Genomic DNA, 26926 nt, shown 5'->3' with positions numbered 1-26926 from the left:
TCTGCTTCCCAGGAGCTCCATTCCATGGGTGGGGTTCGATTATGGAATGTTTTCAAGTAAAAGTTTTTCATTAAGGTTCAGAAAATGACATCATCAGAGCCAAACTCAAAAAAAGTCACATAATGCTGTATTAGCCATACTGATCAAATAATTGACATTGTCAGTTCATGTCATGACTACATGGACACTATATAGCAGTGCTACATCATCCTAAATCAATTTCTTCAACTGTCAAATAAAATTGGACAAATAAGATGAAATAATGATTTCGTAACTGCAGGTAAAATTTTTTAACAGAAACAGTTGTTGGAATTAACTTAATGTAGTAATTACATATTATGATTAAATTGACATGTCAGAGTAGTGTTGTGGAAAAAAAAAATTTCTCAACACTATTTCAGTAGTAATGAAGTAAGATATAATAATGTAAAGCTCATATTTTGCATGGATCCATGTATATGCACTTTTATAAGGCATTTTACTTGAAAATGATGAAAATAATTTTATCCTTGCTCCTCACTTATGTTAACTCTTTCACTGCTGTGAACATACCAAGTGCCTAGGCACGGTAGTCAGCTGTGAATGTAACTTTTACCCTCTAAGTGGTGCATTTGAAATTTTATTGAAATTATGTTCGTCAACATAAATTTAGAAAGCTTTCTCATTAAATAAAGTGAATTATTATTATTTTGGGGATAATAAAAGTTATGGAGACACGATACCTTCCCTTTTTGCCACATGTTAGCAGGTTTCTAGAGGGTGAGCTCCGGCAAAAGGTTAAAGGGAATGAGGGGAAGGGACTGGAGGGATTATTGCATGAATCTACGGATAACCCTACGAAAAAATCTGACAAGCTGATCCCAGTCAACGTACACTCATTAAGTTCTTCCAATTATTGATTAAAATTGAAATATTGCCTGGGTGATGAGTTATAACTTATGCATACAATATTAGGATGAAAATATTTTGAGGTCCATATGATTGATATTACACCTTAATATTTTTTTATGAACTCCAAAAATACAGAACATTTAAATGACATAACAATTCGTAGAAATTGATAGCTGCGGTCTTAACTGTTCATCAGGTACATTACCTATTGAACCTCAAGTAGGTAGCCTAGTTTTGTTGACCCCAATTTTTACCAGTATCCAAAAAATTATAGGTCAATCTTGAAAGTCCACCATGACATTTAAATAATTATCTTTTTTCCTGTATTTCAATGCAACATTAATGTAGAGGAAAGGAAGAAGGAAAGTAGGTAGCTATGCATTTAATGCATCTAGTATTCTAAGTTTCACACTTTTAGCATGAAAGGAAAAGTTTTGTGAAGCATGAAAAATTATTAATCCATAAGAAAATCATCAGAATGTCACTTTTATTTAACCACAAGTTGTGGTTTACAAATTTCAAGCCTATAGAAAAAATATTGCTTTTTTTAAGAGATATTGACAAATTTAATTCAATGCAAAAACTCAGGCATATAAATTTAATATTTGACAATGTTCACACAATCTAAAATTTTTAGTTGAATTTTACAGTCAACTATTATGAATATTGGCCATTTTATGGTTAAAAACTATTTTTTTCATAGAAACTAAAGAACAGAGACTTTCATTACTTCCATCAATTCAAAAGTATCAATTCTGCAGTTTGCTGACAAAAACATTGCCAAAACCTGCAATCATTGTGTTTACCTTTTGAAGAGACTAATTAACCGAAGCATGAATAGAAAATTATCAAAAGCACTTTCATACCGTTTTTTTCAATTGTATTATCTTCAAATGAGGATGATTTTGGGGAAACCGAATAATCACTACTAACAAGCAAGTGGTCCTTTCTAGTAAGTTGATTTGAAAAGTGTTTTACAATGCTTTCAACTTAATATAAACCCAATAAATCTAAAAAGCAAGTTGACAACAAATGTCAGCAAAACTTGGCAAGAAACGTACACACAAAGGTATATACAAATAACAAACTCCAATTATGAACAAAATAAAAATTCAAGAAAGTATTTATTAACAAAATAATGAACAGGAATGTTACTTTCAAAACTTGCAATCAATCTTTAAGTGAAACCTATAAAACCAAATGCACCGTAACATTACATATTACACTATCTGGCATAATTTGTACATGCTTAAGTACCTGGAAAATATTCGTAAATGAATCACACAAAATAATTAGACCAATAGAAAACGTTTTTTGCAAATGAAAAACTCAACAAATAATAGATAAGAAAATATACCACAGCTCACAGAGGCAAGAAAATGATCGCACAAATTTCAGGTAAGTACATAATATTTAACAAATATGCAAAAATGCAATTTAAGTCTCATTAAAGTATAAATGGAAAATATTCCCTTCAACAAAAATACCCAACATCTAACACAAAAGAACACAGTATTTACAGAATGTTGTATAAAAAGCTTTGACATACATAACCTACTGGACTAGAATGATCAATATTCTGAGCTCACAAATGTTTGATGTGGTCCTGGAATCATTTAGGCACTTGACTCAACTATTGGCAAAAAGCTTATTAGAAACAACATGAGTGAAATTTATTAGAATATCTTTTAGGCAGTGTAACATCATCTGATATGTTGAAAATGTAAGATACATAGTGGATGACATAATTGAGTATATCATTTTTTTCTGGAAAATATAACTGTCACAATTCGTTGGAAACTGAGGGGAAAAGTATATGTATTTTTCACAAAAAATATTCTAAAAAATTCATTACAAAAATTTCAAAAGTTCATTAATGAGATTCAAATCCAAGCTCTCAGTACAAAATTAGCTGGTTGAGAATTGTGAATCATACAAACATATGGTAAATTCATCTCAGTCCCTGAGGTTAAATACTATGCATTAAGGCTTGTCATTCCAGAATTACTTGAATTCTGCCCATAATTATCAAATACCCATATTTGTGAGGGGATGTTTCTGCACTGTGTAACATACACATCATCACCACTTTGCACTCCTAAGGTATCAAGGCAATGCCCAGTAGACTTGTGAAGCAAATGTCCATTCTGTTGGAAAATAAAATCATTAAAGGAAACCTACACACAGAGGTAATCATTATGTACTAATAAATAAAATATGAAATTAAATTTTATTTTTAGGACAGGATGTGTTGCAATATTAGGGACTGTAATATTAGGAAGGTTAAGAATTACATTTTTTAGGGATGCCCTGATACCCACAATACAAATAAAATTATTCCAAGCATATTTTGGCCAATTAAAACACCAAATTATGTAATGAATTCATACCTTAAGTATCTCCCATGCTTGATTTCCGCCCATTCCATGGCATTTCATCATGTTCACCTTTCTAGGCACTGCACTCCACTGTGATGCGACATCTGCACACACATCTTCTCTCCTCAATTCCCCAGCATTGCTTAAGGAAAAGAACTGTCCAAGAGATAAAACCATCATAAGAATATAACAGTTTGACCAAGAAAGAGATACATAGGTTCTCATCTATAACAAAATAATGTTATAGGACTATCCACACCATTTAATGAGGTTATTGAGTTGGTTAACATAAACCTGTTATGCTGAAAAATGATATGCATTCTAGCCAGACTGTGACTCTAGCGGAAATTTTTGGTATTTTAAATTAAGAGTGCAGTAAGAGTACTAAATTCAATAAAATCCTTGTTGAACTCTTCCCACTTATTTTAAGTCTCAGAATTAGACTTGAATGCAACAGTATTCAAACTGTACTATATAATGTAACTTTTATTTTGAAATCAGGTCCTGTTTTCAATTTAAGTTCATTCATACATGTTTAACACTTCTGTATTTGGTCAAAATTCCTCACTGCCATAGAATATCAGGACTGGAAACTTTCTGTGTACACCACTGGAGAATATTTGAACCCATGGTTCTCATTTCTCTAATGAGGTGTGTTTTCTTTTATCCTAGCACAAGCTTTTATTAGGGATAATAATCTAGAGTGTTCATAATAAAATCTAACGGAAACTGGGTATTCTCATCTAGTCAACATTTAAGATTTTTAATCATATTAAATGCAGTGCATACACTAAATCCTTGGAGAGAAATAATCACAATAACCAATTTTTTTGTTTTCTGGTATGAATAAATTTTTAAAATTTACTTGAAGATAACATGTTTTGAAAGTGGTAACCAACCATTTTAGAAAAATAGAGCTATGATTATTATTGGTTATTTATACAATACTTTGGAAATCCTCATAATTCATCTCAACATGATTTTTAAGGCAAATTTTTCCAAGTTTTAAATATTTGCAGGGTTTCACTTTTTGGATGACCTTTATTTAGATGATGACATTCAGTTTTACAATTTTAAACAGTAACCTGACATTCTACCACTTAAAATAAAAATCCTATTATTTCCATTTGGATAACCCAATTAAGTGACTCATGAGAATTATTTCCAAGAACCAGGTTCGTTGACGAACTTTGGCAACCCATTTTAACTTGTTTTGGTATTGCAAATATACACATATGTACTTTTAGACATATGATTATAGGCATAAATAAAATGCAGCAGAATGATTTCCAAGAAAAATATTGGTTGACAAACTTTGGTAACCTATTTTAACTTGTTTTTGGTATTGCAAATGTGTACATATTTACTTTTAGATGCATGATTACAGCCAAAAATTGTGGAGGCTTTTGTACTACAGGGATGGAAAAGGTGAAAAGGACAGAAAGTTTCAAACAAAACACAACCTGACATCCAACAATATAATAACCCCTTCTGCAATTCTACATACTTCCTTCCTCCCTCCATTCCATTACTCATGCCCATCATTTTCCTACCCCTTCCTAAGTCTCTCTTCTATCACAGTCTTCAACATGCTATTGCCAATTAAAATATTCTGCATCCATTTATTCTTTTCTTTCCTTCCTTCATTGGATTTCTTCCAAAAATCCCCTTTTCTCCTCATCATGCCTAACACATCCATACACAGGGTGCAGTGCTTAAATCCAGACAAATTTAAATTTGAATTTCTTGTCATACTGTAGTTCCACTGGAGGTCACGATTGGCATTCTTGAAAGCTATAGGTATCTAGTAAACAGTCATAACCTCAAAATGCCCGAGATCCTACATAAAAGTGCAGAGTACAATTGAAGAGCCACTATTATAGAAAGTGCTTGCGCTGGGCATTATATTCCAAAATAGTTTGATTCTCCTGGTATTCCAGATCAACTGTTTACGATACTATGACTAAGTATAATGCTTCAGAGAAGTCTGGGAAAGGTTTCGCTTACCCAGCGAGGAAATCTCAATCGAGGAAACGCATGCTTGTCTGGATTTAAGTGCCACACCCTGTATGTTTTCCTTTCCATTCATTTTAGTTTTTCTACCAGTCTTCACACCCACATTTCAAAAGCCTCCAATTCAAGTCTAACTTCTTGCTTCAATGACCATGTTTCTGTGCTCTACAAAACCACATTCCATATCGAAGTTTCAATGAGTCTTTCCTTAGAATCCTTACTTACCATCCCTGTCATCAGTTTCCTCCTAGTGTTAGCTTCATTGGCTAATACCATCCTTCTCCTAATGCCCCTACTATTTAAGACTATCTTGGTCCAAAACACTGCTAATCATTATGCAAAACTGCACTTGGATAATAAAACCATATGAAGACTGACTTCAGATCTCAACTTCATTTTATCATAACATACAAGAAAAAATTTTCAAAATATTAAAAGCTTACCAGTGGGGAGTCGGTGGAATAGGGAAAATTAAGTGACCACTATTATCAAGGGTGTGGAGGTAAAAGTAGGTTCACAGTGCTTAGAGAGGTAAAGAAGGGCAGAAATAAGAGTAGGAGGTATATTTCATGTGCTTAGGGTTTTTTGAAGGTAAAGAATCACAGCACGATTGGAAGATAATTGCATTAGCAAAAGAAGAACATTATCAAGGAAAAGACATTTGATGATGCTAACTTTTAAGAAGACATGTACATAAATGATTACTGAAGACTCTGCTATGATGCATATCTGTATTCATGCTCTGAAACTTGACTTTGCAGGAATGAGAATGACTTAGGATAAAGTTTAATAAAATGGACTGAGAGGAAGGCTGATGAGGAAGTGTTAAACATGTAGCATAATAGAGGGAGATGGTATTGAACTTTGATTAAGGTAAAATTGTGAATGGAGGAGATACTGAGAGGGAGTAGAATAATACAGGCTATATTAGAAATAATTTCCTGCAGACATGGCAAGGGAGGAGAAAAAGAGGCATGCTGAATGACATGATGGGGCTAAAAAGTATGAGCTGAAGAAGAAAATGTGTAGTTTAAAGTAAAAGAGTTAATACTCTTTATGGAAGTACTATAGAAGTTTATGGCACTGTGCAATAACTTTCAGATATGTAAAAAACCTTCTTTTAGGGAGACTATTTATATTATTATCATACAAGATTTAATGCAGACATAACCATTGGGTTGTGAATAGCACCAGGAAAGTGGCTAGCTGTGATATAACAAATCTTGACTGCAGACAAGCTTGTGAACATTTAAGAGCTGAGCTTGCAAAAACAAAGTAGCCAATCCTTGCCTTAAATCAATCAAGGAAAAACATTTATTGGAAGGTTCCATGGTTTTATGATTCCATGCTATGGACCAGTAAACATTCATTCTCATTGCCAATTCAGAGGATCTTTTTCACATCAATGACAGTGGAAAGCACTTGGAGTGGTAAGGAATTGGGATTGAAATCACAACTAAAAGAATCTCTAAATATAAATGTGGAGAAAAGACAAAACCTGGAGCAAATGTGTAATGAATCTTTTGAATAAAGAGAGGTCATGAGCGGCAACCAGGACAATTCTCACTGGATACTTGATCATAAGTAGAGAAGAGGGGGTAATACTGCAAGAAAGTGCTTGAATGTGATTGAAGAAATTCTTACGGCAATAAAAATAATTTACCATGGTGAAGAAAACAATTACTCGAGTAGACTATAATGGTCAAGACTTTTTGCATACAAATGATCACAACGATGATTATGAGTAGCATGTAATTAATAGCAGTGAAGATTTTTTTAAAAAATCTAACAAGTAAAAAAAAGATGAGGCTGGGAGATGAGAATCACCTGAGAGGATTCATAAGGAAAAGCAATTTGAAAATAATGATATAAGGAAACAAAATGAAGGAGGAGGAAAGTCATGAAAGTAATATCTACCCACAGAAGAAATCATGAATGGAGTACACCAAACTCACCTGGCTGGAGTAAAGCTGGTCATGGCAATGGTATACTCCAAGGTTGTATTCATTTCGTTCATTGCGCTGCAGGTTGTCCAGGCAGAGTGTACCCGAACGAACCTGGAAGCACAGATGGCCCAAGCTACCTATTTTTATTATGACCACAGAGTTTCCCCTCTCACTTGATAGAAGCCTACATAAACTCTTCACCATTGCCTGTACACGTGCTCCTCCTTACCACAGTTTACACATAATTCACCAGAATAAGCTCTCAATTATTAACTCTCTCTCTCACTTACAAACACATACTATCCCTGCATTAAGACTTGCATGATGATTGTGGCCATTGTGCCTTGAAATGGTATTTCCCTGCATGGAATTACCTGATCAACAGAAGCAGAGACAGAGCAGAATTGAGTGCTGATGGAGTACTCCTTGTCCCCATCTTCCCTTGCCATTGTGTCCAGGCAAAGATCCAAGAAAGATGCACGAACCTTGTAGATTCGAGAGAAATAATTTACAATTCAAGATAGTACTTCCCAAAGAAAGTGACTTTGATTCTGAAGATGGCTATTCAAAAAATATTTGAATGTTTTACTTCACTATGATAGTCAAGATATGTCTTTCAATGCCAATTTTGGAAGTATGAAATTACTATGATTTTCCAATTAAAATGTGTTTCTGTGAGTGGAGCTCCATAGATTTCTAGCTGTTATGTTTTAAGTACATCATGACTTCCCAAAAGGAAAGGGTTAATTAATTTAAATTCCAAACACCAGTTTAAAAAATGCATGCACAATGATTTAACACTCATTTTTACAATGACTAACGTGTTCTTATTGTGTAGCAAATACTTATGTGAAGGCTAGACACCTGTAAGCCAGGCTAATAGCTTATGCTTAAGTCATGCATTAAATTAAATTTGTGTTCGTAATAAACAAAATTATTCAGATAAGCCATCTTTCAAATTTCCACGTACTTTTGAGTATTTGATTAAAAATGTTCCTTGTAATCCAGCTTCCTTCATTATATTTTGAGAAAAAGTGCATTGGAAAATTACAGTAATTCTTGGACATTAAGTGAACAAAGTGCATAGTCACTCTCAATGGTGCAAGTTAGTCCAAGCAAGGTGTGTGAGTATGCTTCTGGCAAAGCTAATGTGAAATATTTCCAGTAATTCCAAGAAATATGAGTGCTTTGACAAAAAAAATCATCCCATTCCCCAACCTCAGCACATATTAATGGTGAGGACACCCAACACCACAGTCCATGAGAAAATTAGATTTTACAAAAGGTGAGCAAGAGAACTGTACAGACAATGGCAGATCAAATACTACACTGCAAAAACAAATAATTTATACAATGGCAGATTAACCACACAAATTGTCCCCAGTTTCAAATTTATAGGGATTAATAAAATTTCAGAGCATTTTGCATGATATACCCTTTGCAATAAACTGGGGGGTCACTTGTACAAATCTACCATTGATAAGAAAGCTTGCATGGTGCCAGCCAGTTCCACAAAAATCAATTCTTTTGATTACAGAAGACAATTCATATTAGTGATTTATACTAAGTTTAACTTCATTAGTAGATGTTTCCACACCTAGATCACTGGGAGTCAATTCCAAGGATTAATACATTTTCACAACTGAATATATTGCAAGTTTAATATTCTAGTGGTCATATGCACTTATCAACTATTTACAATATTCTAAAACTGTCACCAAATGCCTTAAGTATTCCTTTACAGATACATGCAAAAATGTATACCTAGTAATGTATTACTGAAGTAATTCTACCAAGAGACGCCACGAGAAAATGAAAAAAAAATCTTCAGTATTTAGTGTTCCAACAAACATAGTTTTTATGATCATCATATCACAGATATATAATGAAACATGAATATAGGCAACATATGTGTACTTTGTAACATGCATACTTGCGTATTTTCTGGACAAAACAAAACTTGAAAATGTACGAAATTTAAGAATTTTTAATGCTTGCAATAATACTTCATCTCTTTCCAGTTTACATTTGGCGCTAAAATTAAACTTCTAGATATGTTATGACAAAATTTAAGTTCCATTTCAATATAAGTTATTATTTTCGTAAATTATGATTCCTGTCTGATACATAATTAGGTTGTCCACATTTATATATTTATCAGTCATCTTCACAAATGGCTCAAAGTGCATTTCAGTTACAATTGCATTCGAAGAGATATACTCTTTTGCTAATTACATCTGAGCCTTCAGCTGAAAAAATCAGTTAACTATATACTGAGCAGAAGAAAAGAAATGAGTGCTATCTCACAGCAACTCGTAGGACCTGAATTGAATATATACTGAATTTTTTATGAACTTATTGGCAACGTTTAAAATAATTTTTCGTTGGAATGAAAAGCATGTGAGAGATCTAATCTAGAAAATTATTTATACTATGCACAAGTATATTGAAAAAAAATCCAAATCCAACGCCCAAAGCCATAATGCATATCATACATACATGAGTGCATTTTGTGTGGATATATACAGTATTTAAAAGAGAAAGTTTGGCAAGAAAGCAGCGATGAATTCTGTAAAGAATAACAGCATGTAAAATATGTAATCACCTAACACATTTGCATAGGTATGAACATAAAAAGATACCTTAACATTATAATTTAAGGTGCTATCTAGGGTACTTCATTCAAGAAGTCAACTTAATAATCTCATACATTGTGACATGGTGAAAGATACTTTCAATTAAAAAGAAACACATAAAATTAACAAGTTTAAAGATTCAAAAATACACTAATGATGTAACTATTATGAGTGCTAGTTATGGTCTATATTTGCATAGATGCAAGGAATAACAATCTCCAGAACTGTCATTCTAAGTCTACCCACTATAATGTCCACGGGGATAAATTTGACTCATTGCATATTTGAAGCAAAGGTATGCATTATACAGTATGTTTGGAATTATGAGTTCCGCAATATTCCCATGCCATTTAAATAGAATTTTGAGGAATTTAACTTTGAGGATCATAAAATCTGACATAGCACGGGCTTTTTCAGCAATGTGGATTTTATCTGGAACTGTTAATTTGTATTACAAATGGTCTGAAAGGTACTCAGTTCACCCTAACCAGAAATATACGACAGATAGATATCAAAAGTAGTTTTCATTCACGAAAGCTGAGTGTAATAGCCATTATGTAATAACAGTATCATATTATTGAATACCTTTTTATTTTCTCAACAACGTTTTACTTTTCATCATCTTTCAATGTTAATACCTAAGCACTAAAGCGCCAGCCAAATGGTACGTAATATTTAATAAAGCTTTTATTTTTTAAACTTATTACCCAGCTATCATATTTAAACTTTTTAAATAAGGGCTCTGCAGGCCTGCAAAACTAGTAATCAATACTGAAGAATAGTAATTTGTACACATGTCATATATTTTCATTTCCATCTGCGCTTCATATAGGAAAAGTAATTTGGCTATCAATTATTTTAATTAGTGGGTACTGTAATTATGGTATTATGAAGTCGGGTCAGTTCTTGGTGGTTCAATAGAAAAATGGGCATTCTGAGAGTTCAGTTTTGGGCTGTGTAGAACTTTCTTTTAACATGGACAAAGCCCTCAGTAAAACTTCATGGATAACTGCTTCCCCTAAACATACCTTTTCTGATGACATCAGCCCTAATTTTCATAAATCAATTTCATATAATGCATGCTAAGATATGTTTACAATATCCTTAAAGACTGGACAACGAATACATACCCGACCATAGGCCTTGACATTTTCATCCAGGATAAATTTTTCGGGGTAGATATTCTGCAAATACCATTTAAAATCTTTGCATTTCTTTTGAGCACGAAATGCTTTTCTTTCACTGACATCACCAAAGTCAATAGTCTGCAATATGTAGGAAAACATAGTCAAAAGAGGTTAATTTAACTCATTCATGTAGTAACAAGTTTATTTGCTCAAGCACATGTAGACAAAAAAGTACTTTTAGGTTTCCGATCTATAAATTTATGAATAGGATAAAATAATAACACTGACAGTGTGAAAGGGAGAGGTTGGCAAGCTGTGATAAAGTACAACATGATATATGAAAATGTATAATCAGCATTATGTAGCCAATGGTACATGTAAATACAGTACAGTGAAAGAGTAGATAGAGTGAAAGAGGAGATATGTAAATAATTACTCATGAAAATATGAAGATCAAACTGGTGATAGTCATACTGCACACCAATTATTTGCATTGTAAATAATAAGGTGAAACTAAGAAGCATAAACTATTATGCACTCCATAAAAACATGTGCTGTGTGTAAGTTTACTTGATGGAGTTTAAGAATAGTTTCCAAGTGAATCTTAAAACACAATAAATAATACACTAATTTACTGAGAAGATTGACCCACAAACTCATTAAAGCTTTATCAGACCAAAATCTTTTCTTCTTGCTCTTAAGAACAACCAAATAAGTATAGATTTAACTTTGCACTTATTAGTATTTCCCGAATTCAAAGGTTGGACCCAGTAATACCTATTTATGCCATAGAGATGTCTTATTTTATAATAAACCATAAAAGCAGAGGTTTAAAGAAAATTTAAGAAAACAGTTAAATGTTAAGGAATCGACCTTCAATATGTATGACCACTGATCCTTATAACATAGTAAGCATTTAAAAAATTAGGAATTAGTAATCTAGTGAAAAGTGATTTAGTGTCAGTGCCCAGTGCTTTTCCCATAAATATTATAAGTTTTAATAGGTAACTTTGCACTGGATTTTACAATTGGAAGTACAAAATGACAATATCTACAATGCTCTTAGGGATCTTTAAATATCCTTACAAAATTAAATATTTTTAAGTCCTTCTATTGATAGATTCCATTTTGAACCAGTTTAAAGACATGATATTTAACATCCAGTCAATGAGGCACCATTTTTGTTGCATTAGAATAAGGAAATCACTGAGATTAATTTATAGAAAAAATCAAAGCTTAAGAACACAATTGACCCTGCATATCCTAAAAATGATGTAAAGCCATAAAAATGCATGCAAAAATTATAATGAACAACAATTCGGTCAACATCCTAATACCTCTGGTGTATGATACTCTCATTTCTGGCAAAGCCATCCTGAAAGCCAAGGGAATGAGCAAATAAATTAGTTTTAAATGACCATTGATAATGATGAGAACTCCACATATCAAGTTATTTTTTAGGCACTATGATCTCTCAGTATATCAACATACCACCATAATAAGGTCTTGATTAAAGCTGATTTTATCATTTAACCACTCATCTGGGTATTTAATTTTTCCATGTCCAACCCGTGGAGGGTATTTAATTTTACACAGCCCAAATTTCTATTTTTGTCGTAGGATGATTAAACACAAACATTTTATTATTTTTTTGCAGTATAAAACATATATTTTAAGTGGTCGTTTGAAATGAAGAAAATTTTTTGTTTCAATTTTTATATTAATGATAAAACTTGAAAAACGATAACAATTTACTAATTCGTACAATTAATGAAAACATTAGCGTAGAATGAATGCTATTTAAGATACATGGTTAATTCAGCGGTAACAGAATGTTTCGACAAATGGGCAACGTAAATTACAATGTTAGAAATGTTGCAAACTTAAGGGGCAAAATAGGCAACATTACAATTATATTTTTTTTAAATTCCTTACTCTTATTTAGTAAAAAATTTTAAATGATTACAACACTTCATTTCTACGCAAAAAACACTTCACTTTTTATACAACCATCAAATTAAAAAAATAATAACTACAGGACAAAATGAAATTGTTTGAAGCAAACATGAAGATAAAGAAATTCTACAAAAAATTGCATGGTAAATCATGACCATTATTTTAAATTTGCTGTAAATCTATTATTTTACTCAAAAAAAACGATTTATTCTTAAATTAAATGAAAACCTATTTTTAGAAATTATTATCAGCATGGTACACTCTGAAGCATGGAGCAGGACACAAACCAACACAAAAATCAGGACACCAATATTTTGTTTCCTTCCTTTTCTCCACTTTGTAGCACACAACACATCTTTTTCTGGGGTACTTTTTGGGGGGACAGTATCAATAACTCAGTAAGGTGAGATGGCTTAGCAGATTTAGATGGCCTTCCTTGGACTACTTGGGCAACTTTTCCATACTTAACCATCAATATTTCAGCAAGCGAGATTAGAAATTATTTTTGATTTTTTCCCCTTATTCTTTTTATAAAAGGCATAAGCATTCATAATTGCAATGTCCATCAAGTGCCGAAAAATTTTTTTGATCGATTTCTCGCAATTTTGTACATGTTCATGAGTCCATTGCTTCTATCAACCCAACCCATATTCTTATTGCAGTCTTGTACCACAATTGGTTTCACTGCTTTTTTTCCCCCATTTTTCCATTTCGCACATTTCAGTTCCATGATATATGCTCACCGTTATCACATCTCTTTTGTCCTACCATTTCATCACCATCTGTTTCCCCATCGTCCCAACCACATCCGTTCTATTTTTGGATTACTTGTCCACTAATCTAGGGCTAGGGTACAAATTAACTCCATTTCTGGAGTCGTCACCTCATTTGGTCGACCAATGAGATGCTCGTCTTGACAGCTTGTACGACCATTTAAACTCATCTACCCAATATTTTACCCTAGTAAACGAAGGAGCAGATTCGCCCAGAGTAGAATCCTGCTCAGCTTTTATATTGGTTGGGCTGAGGCCTTTTATATAAGTATTGCATCACACAACGATGACCAATTTTCTCCATTTTCACAAATTCACTGAAAATGTTCACTATTGATAGCTGCTAAACCAATACTAAGCAATGTAGCGTCTTCAAACTTGAAACATCTGCTTTATAGATTGCATACTTTCTAATACAGTGATATTTTTCAAACAACAACCAACATCTCTAGGTCAGGCCGGGTACTAATAGGACCACCCTCGTATGTATACAAGGTTAGCTTCTGTGAAGACCACCTGATGATGACGTTCAACATTAAAACCTAATTCGTATTCTAAATATAAAGTGTGTGGAATTAAAAATTTAATAATTTCATTTCATTTTCAATATCTTATGCGAAGTCCATGAAGTTGCGCTGGAGATAACAAACAATGAAAACATATTTTTTCACTCTCATCCACTTTTCCTCCTCTATTTACTCATCCTTCTCTCTGGAAGTCCATGATCAATCAAAGGATATTTTTTAAACCCTTAAACCCAGGGCTTACAGCATATTCTTGATCCACAATAAATATTGGCAAGTGACTACTAAAAACTCACAAACACAAATGTTACGGTAAAATTGGAAGCTTAGGTTGAAGAGATTAGCCCAGCATTATAAGAGAAGAGAGTGTGGCTCTCACCATTAAGTCTGGACGATGCATGAAGAACAGCCTCTTGTAGTCATCCATCCAAACATGAGCAACACGGGCAGTATTAATCCCATGAGTATCTCGATTGCCTGGGAAGGAGTAGGGATGAAATGAACGGAAAATATGCCCCACCCTGGAACAGGGCATTGTCTCCAGGGTTCCCCCACACTGCCAAACCTGGAAAATTCAAGATAAAACTTTTGACCTGCTATGCATAAGAATGGAATACATATACTCTAGAGACATTATAAGACAGAAGTAGGTAGCTAAGAAATTTCTCACCAAAATCTACCAAGGTTGCATTGTGCTCCTAATATAGGCACATTAGAATCAATAAAAAGAGAAAAGAAGGAATGGGTGCGCTGAAGTAATGAAAACTTAAGGTATAACCACAGATGACATTCAACAATTTACAACAGATGAAGATGAGTAATTCTAACAAGAGTTAACTATTTACTTGAATACTCCACAATGAAGGAATGTTAGCACTAAGTTGGTGAGTATCTAGATGATGAAATGTATACTACCTTGATCAAAAAGTTCCCGGAATAACCACCGTGTGCCGCTCCCATCGTTCCGATTTGAGTTCTGTTTTTTTTGTTAAATTGGTACATCTGTTGTTGATATTCCCTTTAAATCTTAGTGTCATAACTTGACATTTGCAAAAGTTACGTAGCCAAGAGTACATCTATCTCTGTGTGTGTTGGCGATTTTTTACAATTGCAGAAATGGATTTAAATTTGCAACAACGAACTTGTATTAAATTTTGCGTAAAAAACGGATTTAGTGGCGCACGGACGTTGGAAATGTTGGAAAAGTGTTTCGGCAACGATTCTCTAAAAAAAACGGTCGTTTACCAGTGGCACGAGCGGTTCAGAAGTGGTCGTGAGTCAATCGAAGATGATGAACGCAGTGGCAGACCATCGACATCGAAAGTCGGTGAAAGTAAAAGAAATGTTGGTCAATAACCGCAAATTAACCATCAGAGAAATAGCGGAGGACTTGAACATTGCCTATGGATCCGCCCAAGACATTGTGGTCAATGATTTGGGTTTCCGTCGTGTAGCAGCAAAGTTGGTGCCGAAAGACCTCAATTTCATGCAAAAAAGAGACCGTGTTGACGTCGCAAAAGACATGATTTGCGAGGCTGAATCCGATCCCACATTCATCAAAAGGATCATTACTGGAGACGAGACGTGGGTTTATGAGTACGACACGCAATCCAGACATCAGGCAAGTGAATGGCGTTCACCAAATGAGCCGAGACCAAAAAAACCACGTCGTTTTCAGTCAAAAAAGAAGGCAATGCTGACGGTTTTCATGGATTACAACGGTGTAGTGCATCATGAATTTTTGCCAGAAGGCCAGACAGTAAACAAAGAGTATTATTTGGGCGTTATGAGACGTTTGCGTGAAGCAATTCGCCGAAAGAGACCAGAAATGTGGGCAGAAAACTCGTGGATTTTGCACCATGATAACGCACCGTCGCACAGTGCTATCATTATTCGTAATTTTTTGACGAAAAATGCAACAAATACCATCCAACAGCCACCGATTTGGCTCCCTGTGACTTCTTTCTGTTCAATCGAGTTAAAAAACCATTACGGGGAACGCGTTTTAGCAGCCGAGAGGAAGTAATGGAAAAATCGCAGGAAGCACTGATGGACATACCGAAAACCGAATATAAAAAATGTTTCGAGGATTGGATCAAGCGCTGGCATAAGTGTGTTGCAGTCGATGGGGATTACTTTGAAGGGGACAATATAGGTTTAGATGTATAAACTTGTATTTTTAATTTTCTGAATAAATTCCGGGAAATTTTTGATCAAGGTAGTATGCTTTACTATAATCTATTAGAACCATTTTTTATTTTATTGTAATGTGTTTATAGTTATTCTTATGTAGCTCCTGTTTAGGTCATTGTCAGTTCTTTGGAATTGATTTTTAATACGTTATTCATTTGGTAATTCTTCATTTTCATAAGTATTGCATTTGTTTCTTCTACACTTGACCCAATTGATGGGCCCAAATACTCTGTAACTTTGCAATACATGCCATTGTGTGTGTAAAGATTTATATTATTATTATTTTCTTAGAATTAATTTATCAAAGGAAAATATTTTTTCAAACAATTGATATTATGGTGTGCTTTCACTCAATCATAGTCTGGCATAGAAGAAACTATGCTTGAGCATTCAATCACGAAGTCTTTTCAAAAACGATTCATACTTTTTGTGGGTTACGTATATTTGATTTTTGATTTTTTTTGTAATGCTATGTTGGTACTTATGTCTCTCACTTATGCCAATAGGTTCAGCCATTTTGAATGTTCAGTTAATTGTTGACAATTGCTCTTTTGCTTGGACATGTTTTGGCTTGTCTTTGATGTTTGCCTGTTCCAACAAATGGATCAAAGAATCTGTATCAAATTTTTTGTAAAAAACAAAATTCAACGTCCAGACGCATTCCGAAAGTTGACTGTGGCATATGGAGAAGCTAGCTTGGACCGAAGCAATGTTTATCGGTGGTGCAAAATGTTCTAAGAGGGTCGAGAAGATGTGAATGACGAAGAGGATGCCAGATGCCTGTGCACGTCAACAACAGACGAAAACATTGATGAAGTAAGAAAATAGTATTGGCCAATCGTCGAATCACCATCAGAGAAGTTGCTGAGGACCTAAACATATAGATTGGCTCGTGCCATTCGATTTTTACCAATGATTTGAGCATGACACTGGTTGCTGCAAAATTCGTATCAAAATTGCTCAACTTCAACCAAAAACCGCAATGTATTAATATTGCTAATGAGGTGTTGGACTCTGTCCGCAAAGACCCAAATTTGCTCAGAGTCCAGGACATAACTGGTGACGAATCATGGGTTTATGGTTATGATGTGGAAACTAAAGCTCAATCATCCCAATGGAACCTGTAGCACGAGCCACGACCAAAAAATGCAAGCCAAGTTCAGTCAAATATGAAAGTTTTGCTTACAGTTTTCTTCATTTGCAGGGGCAAGGTGCATCATGAGTTCTTGCCACAGGGTAGAACGGTAAATAAGGAATATCACCTGGAAGTTATACGCAATTAGCGTGAAGCAATCTGCCACAAACACCCAGATTTGTAGAACAAAAATTGGCTTTTGCACCATGACAATGCCCCTTCTCACACATCGTTACTTGTGCATGAATTTTTGGCCAAAAACAACCCAATAGTAATGTCACAGCTACCGCATTCCCCAGATCTGGACCCCTGTGACTTTCTCTTGTCCCCGAGACTGAAAAGGCCCATGAAAGGATGACGCTACGCTACGATAGACGATATAAAAACTGCATCGAAGGAGGAGCTGAACAAGATCACAAAAATGATTTTTTGAAGTGCTTCGAGGATTGGTAAAAATGTTGACACAAGTGTATAAAATCTAATGGGGATGACTTTGAAGGGGACAAAATAGATATTTATGAATAAATAAATAATATTTGAAAAAACACAAAAGTGATGATAGTTTTTGAACAAACCTCGCAAACTCATCATAGCAAATCACAATTAAGTTTTCAATGGTTTTATATTAAGGTAACTGCACATGAATCTCACCTCATTTTTCTGATCCCTTCCTTATTTTAAACTGAATTTAGCAATAACTTACCCGAAATGACATTTCCAAGTTTTCACCACCCCAAACATCCATTTGTGAGTCATATGAGCCAATTTCCCAAAAGTAATACCTGTCTATTGCAAAGAGCCCTCCAGCCATTGTGGGTGATCTGCAAAATATTAACATTCCTTAGAGACTTCAATCTTTTCAAAAATCATCTGTCCCAACATAGTTTGACCAGGAATATTTTCTCCGTTTAGTGAAATGCATAAGTATGGTGATATCCTACCATGAAATGTGATATGATAAAGGACACCACTGCTTTATGGATGAAAATCCTCCAAACATCCTGAACTTATGTCAGAAAAGGAAATAACAAGCTTTTTCTTTGAATGTAAATTTTACCAATAAAATCTTTAGATTAGCAAGTTTCCAATTAAGGAATACACTTGGAATAGTTTCTTTTGTTTAAATCCACTGTTGTAATCCCATGGATAATGAAATGATTTTCAAACTTAACAAACAAAAAATTACATTTTCTCAATGTGTCAAGTCCACTTCACAGCTCTATCATGCATGAATATTAGATAGCACCAATCCTATTCCAAATATATCATACATGTCAAAAATGTGTGCCCCGATAAAAAGAGTACTTAAAAATGAGTTACTTTACTCTTTGTTTTCAATTGAGAAATGCCCCTCCATAGAGATTTCATGCATAAATACCTTGTAGGTCCAATTGGACTTCCTCGCCTCTCCACTTCCCGCTTAGGGATGTCCACCCAAGTGAAATGACCACTCCAGGTAAAACCACCCACCTGGAAGAACTTCCCATTGCTGTTGAAATATTCTAATGTTCGGTCATCAATAACATCAATGATAGGAACCAATACTGCTTTCTTGTTCTCTTTAATTCGTTGGAGAAGTGGTTCTAACCTGTTTGAGAAGAGTAAGCAGAGTTGAATATGAAACCATATTCATTGACAAGCATTTTTAAATGCTGACTTAGCTAAAGGGGACTTCCTTCATGATATTCTCTAGTCCTGTCATTGGATACTGAGAATAGTTTTCTGCTGGTTACATCTCGTATTAGACATGATAAACATAAAAAGAATTTAGGAGCCCTGATTTCAAGGAGAAATGATATGGAGGATGAAAGAGAGAAGGGAACATGGAAAACAATACCACTTGATTGGGGAGAACAATATAAAAAGAACTACATAATAAACTTAGTCCGGCAATCCATATGACCAAGCAAACATGGCTGATAGTGGAATGTGGGGATACGGAGTAATTCTGAAACAGGGAAAGTTGAAAACATAGAATTGTCAGCATGTTGCAAAGGGAAACTATACTGGCAAAAAGAGATGACAGGAAATTTATTAAAAGGTACTGGGAGGGAATGTCAGGTTGACACAGATAATTAACATCCATTAATCTCACATGAGTAATAATACAGAAAATTGTTCTATGGAAAATGAAAGTAAATGGGGTAATAGAAACATTGTTTTGCTGATGAATTCTTAAAGAGAGCAAGAGAACCATGAAGGGAGACATTACATGTTTGGACTTTATTTAGCGCAAAGGGCTTTCATAGGAAAGGTGGCAGTTTGTGCAGACTGCATAGCAATAAACTTAATCTCACATGCATAGTATTGAGAATAATCACAAGAAGGTTACTTAATTTTTACAACAAATACCAAGGCAAAGACAGCTGGGGTTCAAAAAGTGATGAGAACTTTAATGAGAAGGAGTTATTAGGTAATCCACCGGTTAAGGTAGGTTTTTGGATGGACACAACCACCAAATAAATATTTTGTGACTCTTAACAAAACACAATCCAGCAACCTACTCCAGGTCAGGTCCCTCTTAATCTCAAAGTTATTCCTTCCCCTTCATCCTGTCCAACATCCCAATCCTGTTTCTGCCCTTTCCTTGATTGCTTAACCTTCTCCCCTCTTTAAGTCTTCAACATCTCACTGACGATAAATACGCCCTTCATCCATTTTTCCAGCCCCCATAGGATTTCTACCGACAAACCCCTCACCATACCAAGCACTTACTCAATTGTTTTCTTCTCGGTCCCTTTCACCTTCTCCATTCTTCTTCACAACCACATTTCAAAAGCCTCCAATCTATGTCTATCCTCCTGCTTCAATGGCCACGTTTCCATGCCGTACATAGCTACGCTCCATATCAAAGTTTTTACGAGTCTTTTCTTAACATCCTTACTCAAAGTCCCCGTCATCAACTCCCTCCTCCTCGTGAAAGCCTCTTTGCCTAGCGCAATTCTTCTCCTTACGTCCCTACTACTTTGACCGTGTTGGTCCAAAACACTACCGAGATACGTAAACTGTTCTACCTGCTCTAGTTTTTGCCCTCCTATTTTAATGTTAAGCTTGCCCTTTTTCTTTCTAGAAAATCGCATAACCTTTGTTTTATTAATGTTGATTCTCATCCCATACCTGTCGCACTGAATTTCCAATTCACTCAGCAATGCTTGCAGCCCCTTGGCTGACTGACAAACTAAAGCTTGGTCATCAGCAAACCTAACTGATTTTACGAATTCCCCGCCCACTTTCATTCCTACCTCTAGTTCTTCCCATGCCTCTTTGATCATTTCCTCTGCATACAGGTTGAACAGCAACAGTGATAATGGGCAACCCTGCCTTACACCTCTTCCTAACACTGCCCATCCAGACTCCCCGTTTCCCACCCGCACCTGAGCAGTCTGAGACATGTACAGGTTGCGGATTAGCCTCCTGTTCCTCCAATCTATTCCTATTTTCTGCATTTTACTCATTAGTTATACCCAATTTACCCCATCACACACTTTTTCAAAATCTACGAAACAGGCAAATACCTCCTGGTTGTGTTCTATATTTCTCTCGATTAATGATCTCATTACTGCAATGGTATCACGCGTACGTCTGCCCTTCCTAAACCCAAACTGATCATCCCCTAAGTAGTCACTTGCCCTAATCTCTATCCTTTTGTTTATGATCCTGAGAACAACTTTAGCTGCGTGGGATATCAAACTTATCATCCTGTAGTCCTCACATGAAGTGGCCTTTACCTTTTTCGGATTAGGAACTAAAATTGATCTCACTAAATCTTCCGGCCAGATTCCTTCCTCATAGATACTACGAATCAGTCCATATAGCCCTCTCCTCCCACATTTTCCTAAACATTTCAGTAGTTCCGCAGGAATGTTATCAACCCCCAAGGCATTATTTAATTTCGTCTCCCTTAATGCCCTTTCTATCTCATTGTCAAGTATGTATGGACCTAAGCTATCTTCATCTACGTCAATTTCCTTTTCACTGTCTAACCTCGTTGGCCTATGTTCTTTACCATACAGTGCTTCTATATATTCCTTCCATCTCTCTTGGATCTTTTTTGTGTTAACTATTATCTTACCCAACTTATCTCTAACTGCTAGCACAGATCTTCCCTTCTTACTTCCCAATAGTGATTTAACCTTGCTGTATAGCGCACCAATTTCACCTTTCATCTGGAAAATTTCCATATCCTTGCACTGGGTTTTCCACCATGCTTCTATTACTTTATTTGTTGCCTGTCTCATTTTATTTTTCAACTCGTTGTGCTTTATTTTGCCTAACTCTCTGTTTACATTATTCCATTTTCTTCCCTCATCCATCTCAGTCATCATCTCATCCGTGATCCATGGTGTCCTTGTCCTTTTCCCGTTAACGGTTCCGATAGTGTCTTTTGCGGATTTCGATATCTTGGTATATTCCCATTTTTATTCGATATTCCTCAGTTCTTTACAATTCTACATGATTTCTCTACAGCCTGCTGATACTCCTTTCTTGTCAATCCATATAATGCTTCTACATTCCATTTTCTATCCCACCGCCCCTGCCTTATCTTTTTGAACCGTACGCTACATTTCATACCAACTAAATTTTGGTCAGAGCCGGCATCCCCTCCTGGGAAGCTGTGTGAATTTATCACACTGTTCATAAACTTGTGCCTCAACAGAATATAATCTAAGTAATACCTTTTTGAGTCACCTGGCCTTTCCCATGCATACCTATGCCTTTTATGGTGTCTAACCCAATTGTTGGTAATAACTAACCCCTGTCTTCTAAAGAACTCAATTGCTTTCTCCCTGCGGTCATTCCTTATGTCTAAACCGTAATCTCCCCCCTCATCACCATCTCTTTCTTCAACTACTGTGGCATTCCAATCCTCCATCACTATCAAATGTTTCCCTGAAGGAACACATGCAATAATATCCTCTAACTGATCATATATCCTATCGACCTAATTCCTCTCTATGGTTGCTCGGTGGCATGTATATCTGAACAATGACCATGTTCTTTGGTTCTGCTTTTATCTTTACCAGTACTATTCTATCCATTGGTTGTTCTATATTGACACCACTTCTTCCTACCTCTTTATTTAATATTATGGCAACCCCTCGTTGGCTCTCGTCCCCGCCGCTGTATATTATTCTATAATTATCACTCCAGTAATCCCCGCTATCCTTCCATTTCACCGTACATAGACCTAAAATATCTATGTTTCCTCTTTCAATCTCTCGCTTAATATTCTCCAATTCACCTGTCCTCAACATTGTCCTAATATTCCAAGTTCCTATTCTAGCTAATTTAGTCTTCTGCTGCTGCATCTTCTGCCCTGCTGGCATTGGTTTTCCCCTGCAAGGTTTTCCTGGGATGATGACTACAGAAGCCTTGTCCTCCCCCACTGTTGAGCATAACACACGGCCGATTGGGCTGAGCCCCATAGTTGCCAGGACTCAAAATCTCAGTAGTGACCATCATATTTATCTTGGGAATGACAATTGAGGTGGTTTCCCGTTGCCTTCCTCAATAGTGTTTTTAACATGACACCATCACTGACTGGCCGCCCCACTGGGGTCAGATGCCTTTGCTGCCGCCTCACTGAGGAACAGATGCTATGTGGACTACCTTTTGTCTGAATCATAACCTTCAACCTATCAGGCATGGCTGATCCTACCAGGAGCATTTATTATTACTCCCACCAGCACAGCTCTAGGGGTCTTCCGAATGCATGAGCCCTTCCACCACGTCAAGGTTGTAGTCCATGGGAGGATGAGAAGGAATATGGAATAAAATTAGATCTTTGGATGCTACATGCATTTCAGGAAGTCATTCTATGAAGTAAAAAACTATTGGAAATACGGAAGAATAAAGGATGAGAGTAAAAAGATTTGAATCATTCAAGACACACACTTATGTGAACCAGATGGCATAATTTAATTTAGTGGGAGGAGAGGACAGATAGGCAGTTCAAAGTAGGGGAGTAAGACAGGATTTAATTGTATTTTACTAGCAGGGACAACCCTGTTTTTCTTCTTTGGTTTTATTAAATTTGGTTGTAAAAGCTGCGAGTCATTGAAGAATTTCATGATTGAACAAAAAACATAGCATTATTACTAGAAACCTTAATATGAGTGCTGAAATGCGTAAATGTGGATGAATAAAAAGAATGACAGAACAGTTAAACCTGAAATTATATGATTATAATTTTTATATTTGCTGAGATGATAAGCTTTTTGATACATACATAACATAGGACATTTCACAAATGGAAAAAAGTTGCAACAAACAAGTAAACATAAAACCAACAACAAAACACCAAGTGATTAGTCCTACATCAGGAATCGCTGTTACTCTCACAGAATTCCCAGATGGAATAGAACTAGGTCTGTAAAAATCAAGTTGATTTTGAAAGATAAATAACATCTTATCAAATGATCTAAGTTCATAATTTGATGTGCTATAAAGCAATAACCCCGTGGGATTTGGTTCGATTGCAGCAGCACAAATGCATATACATGGCCTATGAAAACCATTTGGTCTAGCTGTACATGCATGAATGCACACTTGAGTACATATTTCTAATTGAGAAAACAACTTACTGTAGTAAATTAATCCATCGATAAAAAGGCAGGATTTTTTTTATAATCACGGATGTTTAGCTACAAAAGCATAAATACATTGGAAACACAAACAATCTATAAATTTCAATATGCAAATGAGAGTGCATGCAACTTTTTAAAAATTTGGGTAGAATTAAAAAACAAATTTTCATACCATTTAGTATTTACTTCACAGTGGGAATCAAGGAAAACTAGGACATCTCCAGTGGCATGTGTCGCTCCAGCTAAGCGAGCACGAATTAGTCCAGATCTCTCAGGCAAGCGAATCAGATGCACTGATTTGGGGAGTCGAGTTTTAATATAATACTGTAGTTTACCACCAAGCTCCTCTGAAAACAAATGAAAAGACACGACCAATTACATTCTGATTGAAAACAAATTTTGATACACCTTATTGCTCTTTGTCTTTCAGGCTATATAGATAATTGAGATGTAGTAATTCATATCTAGGCATACAATACACCTTTGTGCTAGTGTCCACTTTTATTGAGCATGATGCAACATGAACATGCCTATGCTGTTGGTTTTTCTTTAAGACTTCTTGGTGTAATTAACACCAAAAATGTCGCTATTAAGATGCTGAATGATTGTTAGAAATACTGTGAAAATGTTTTTATTCCATATATCTTCAATGGCCGCAATAACACATCCATGCTATTTACACGCCCAACTTATCATACACCGTTTTTAAAAACTAGGACAAATCTACCCAGAAGATTAAATGGCAATAAGTAAGAGTTTTCAACTACTTGTAGTGGAATCAATACCAAAAACATTCATAAATGAACTCAAGAGGTCGAATATTGTCAAAAAATCACTATCACTTTATGCTAATTGTATACAAAGTGGCCACAGAAAACTAGTATTCTCTTATCTTATCATTTCTCTTTCCTTAGACTGGTCGTTTCCGAGAATAAATCAAACATTATACACACTATTTTAATCTTACCTTGCTGACGTGGGTGAAAGGTAATAATGATGGCGCTTAGCAAACATGGTAGAAAAATATTCTGGATTAATGAATAGCCATCGAAAAACCTTTGGCACTTTAAGGACATAAAATACGACCTTGAACTTAACTCAAAAGATAAAAGATGGCATTTAAAACTTTTTCCAGCACAGAGTGTAATCAAAATAAATTTAGTGTTGTTACCTCGGTCACTTTTATCATCCACCAAGATTATTTCTTTCAATAAATTCTCCCTAGTCCTTTGAAGAACACTCATCACAGTGCGAAGTAGAGGACTCCAGGCTTCATTTGTAAAAATAATGATTATGCTAGCTGTTGGAAGATTTTCGTCATAATAGACATATTTACACCTACAATAAGCAATTGAAAGAGAATATAAAATAAATATGACTAACATGCAATATAACAATTAAAAATTGAAAACATTAATAGGGCAATTTGAATGGGAGGTACAACATCACACAACGAAACCTTTAAACTCATAGCAGGATGGATCAAATAATGTATTACTGTTAGAACAGAAACAATATTATAACTTACAAGGGGTCCCTGGAGTCGGGTATCGAACGAGTAAGAGATATTTTATCACTTAGAATGATATTAAATGCTTCTTTTTTCATTATTTTATCAGCCAATTTGGCTTCATTTCCTTTCAAGCGAACTGCAGCTCCATCACTGCCAAGACCAGGTATAATTTTTGATTCTGCTTCAGATATAAAATTTTCAAATTCACTACCAGCCAAAACAGCGTCTCGATGAATCACTGGCACTACCTTAGCATTCAGCTCCCATTTCGTCGAAATAACCTTTCCACTGCTGTCAACTAAATCAGCAGAAAGGGTATAATTATCTCCTAAATGTCTGGAATTCGCTTTGAATTTCCCCCGATGTCGAGCCTTAACTGTGCCTCTATTTACAATAACATTCTCCTCAGGCTCCCTAGCCCGTTTCGTCCATAGTAGTAATCCCATGACAAAGATTAATATTATAACCAAGTAAATCAGCAACAACTTTCGGCGCCGATGAAAGAAGCGCAGCAACATTTTGAAACTTTAACAGTAATATTTTCCACGATCATTTGAAGGGATTATCACCCAAATAGATGTTCAGTTATACAGGGTGGACGATTGAAACATTTGAAAGAAATTAAAATTTATGTATACATAGCTCTTCACGATACGTTCGACGCTGACTTTTCCATACTAAAACTGAGCAGCGTCTAAGAGTTCTTTCCATGCCAACTCATACGCCAAATTATCTTATATTTGAAAAGTTCGTCCATCGTTACTTCTTTATTCATTTATTGCGTGAACGTAGGAAAAATAGCATTGGCACTACCTTAGTTATGATATAAATCTGCTATAGTTACATAATTTGCCACACCAGTAGCGCTAACATCTTAAAGGCTAACCATTGGTATAACTTTGCCCTTCCGTTATTATATTGACCAAAAATTTAGCGTAATCTTGGATCGGTAACTTGATATCCGCATGGAAAAGAATAAGATACAATTTTTATCACATATAATGCCTGCATACATGTCAATCGCTATTAAAATGCAATATGCCATTAATGGTAAATGTTGGTAAGGGTTGTCAGTTAGTGTTATAGGTAGTAAATGTTGATGAATATGACGTAGTTAAGAATTGTACCAATTTAATTTTTGAAAGGCACTGTGGATGAGGATTTTGTGTATTTTCCTTTTGCATGTTTTTTAGCGAAAATAGTTGATCGCGGGTTAGGCGCATGCGTAAAGATTTCTGGAAAATATTGAACAAA

General features: G+C 35.2%; 1 protein-coding gene across 2 annotated transcripts; it reads right to left on the bottom strand.

The window, feature by feature from the left end:
• Positions 1-1377: 1377 nt before the first annotated feature.
• On the bottom strand, positions 1378-26420 carry Pgant1 (Polypeptide N-Acetylgalactosaminyltransferase 1). Of its 2 annotated transcripts, none has more exons than XM_071598409.1 (10): positions 25688-26420; positions 25331-25497; positions 24332-24506; positions 18951-19160; positions 18276-18393; positions 14624-14809; positions 10995-11129; positions 7603-7713; positions 3282-3425; positions 1378-3038 (listed from the first exon to the last, which is right to left on the bottom strand). In XM_071598409.1, exons 1-10 carry the CDS (start codon positions 26188-26190, stop codon positions 2868-2870), a joined length of 1920 nt encoding a protein of 639 aa, XP_071454510.1. In that variant the 5' UTR covers positions 26191-26420; the 3' UTR covers positions 1378-2867. The 2 variants fall into 2 exon arrangements, with proteins under 2 accessions (XP_071454510.1, XP_071454511.1); XM_071598410.1 differs by lacking the exon at positions 7603-7713 and adding an exon at positions 7238-7339.
• Between the last annotated feature and the right edge of the window lie 506 nt (positions 26421-26926).

This window comes from Hetaerina americana, unplaced genomic scaffold (genome assembly GCF_022747635.1).
Source record: "Hetaerina americana unplaced genomic scaffold, ioHetAmer1.1.p SCAF_10, whole genome shotgun sequence".
NCBI classification, from domain to species: Eukaryota; Metazoa; Arthropoda; class Insecta; order Odonata; family Calopterygidae; genus Hetaerina; species Hetaerina americana.
Note: the sequence above shows the minus strand (reverse complement) of the source record. Positions and strands in the feature narration are given on the sequence as shown.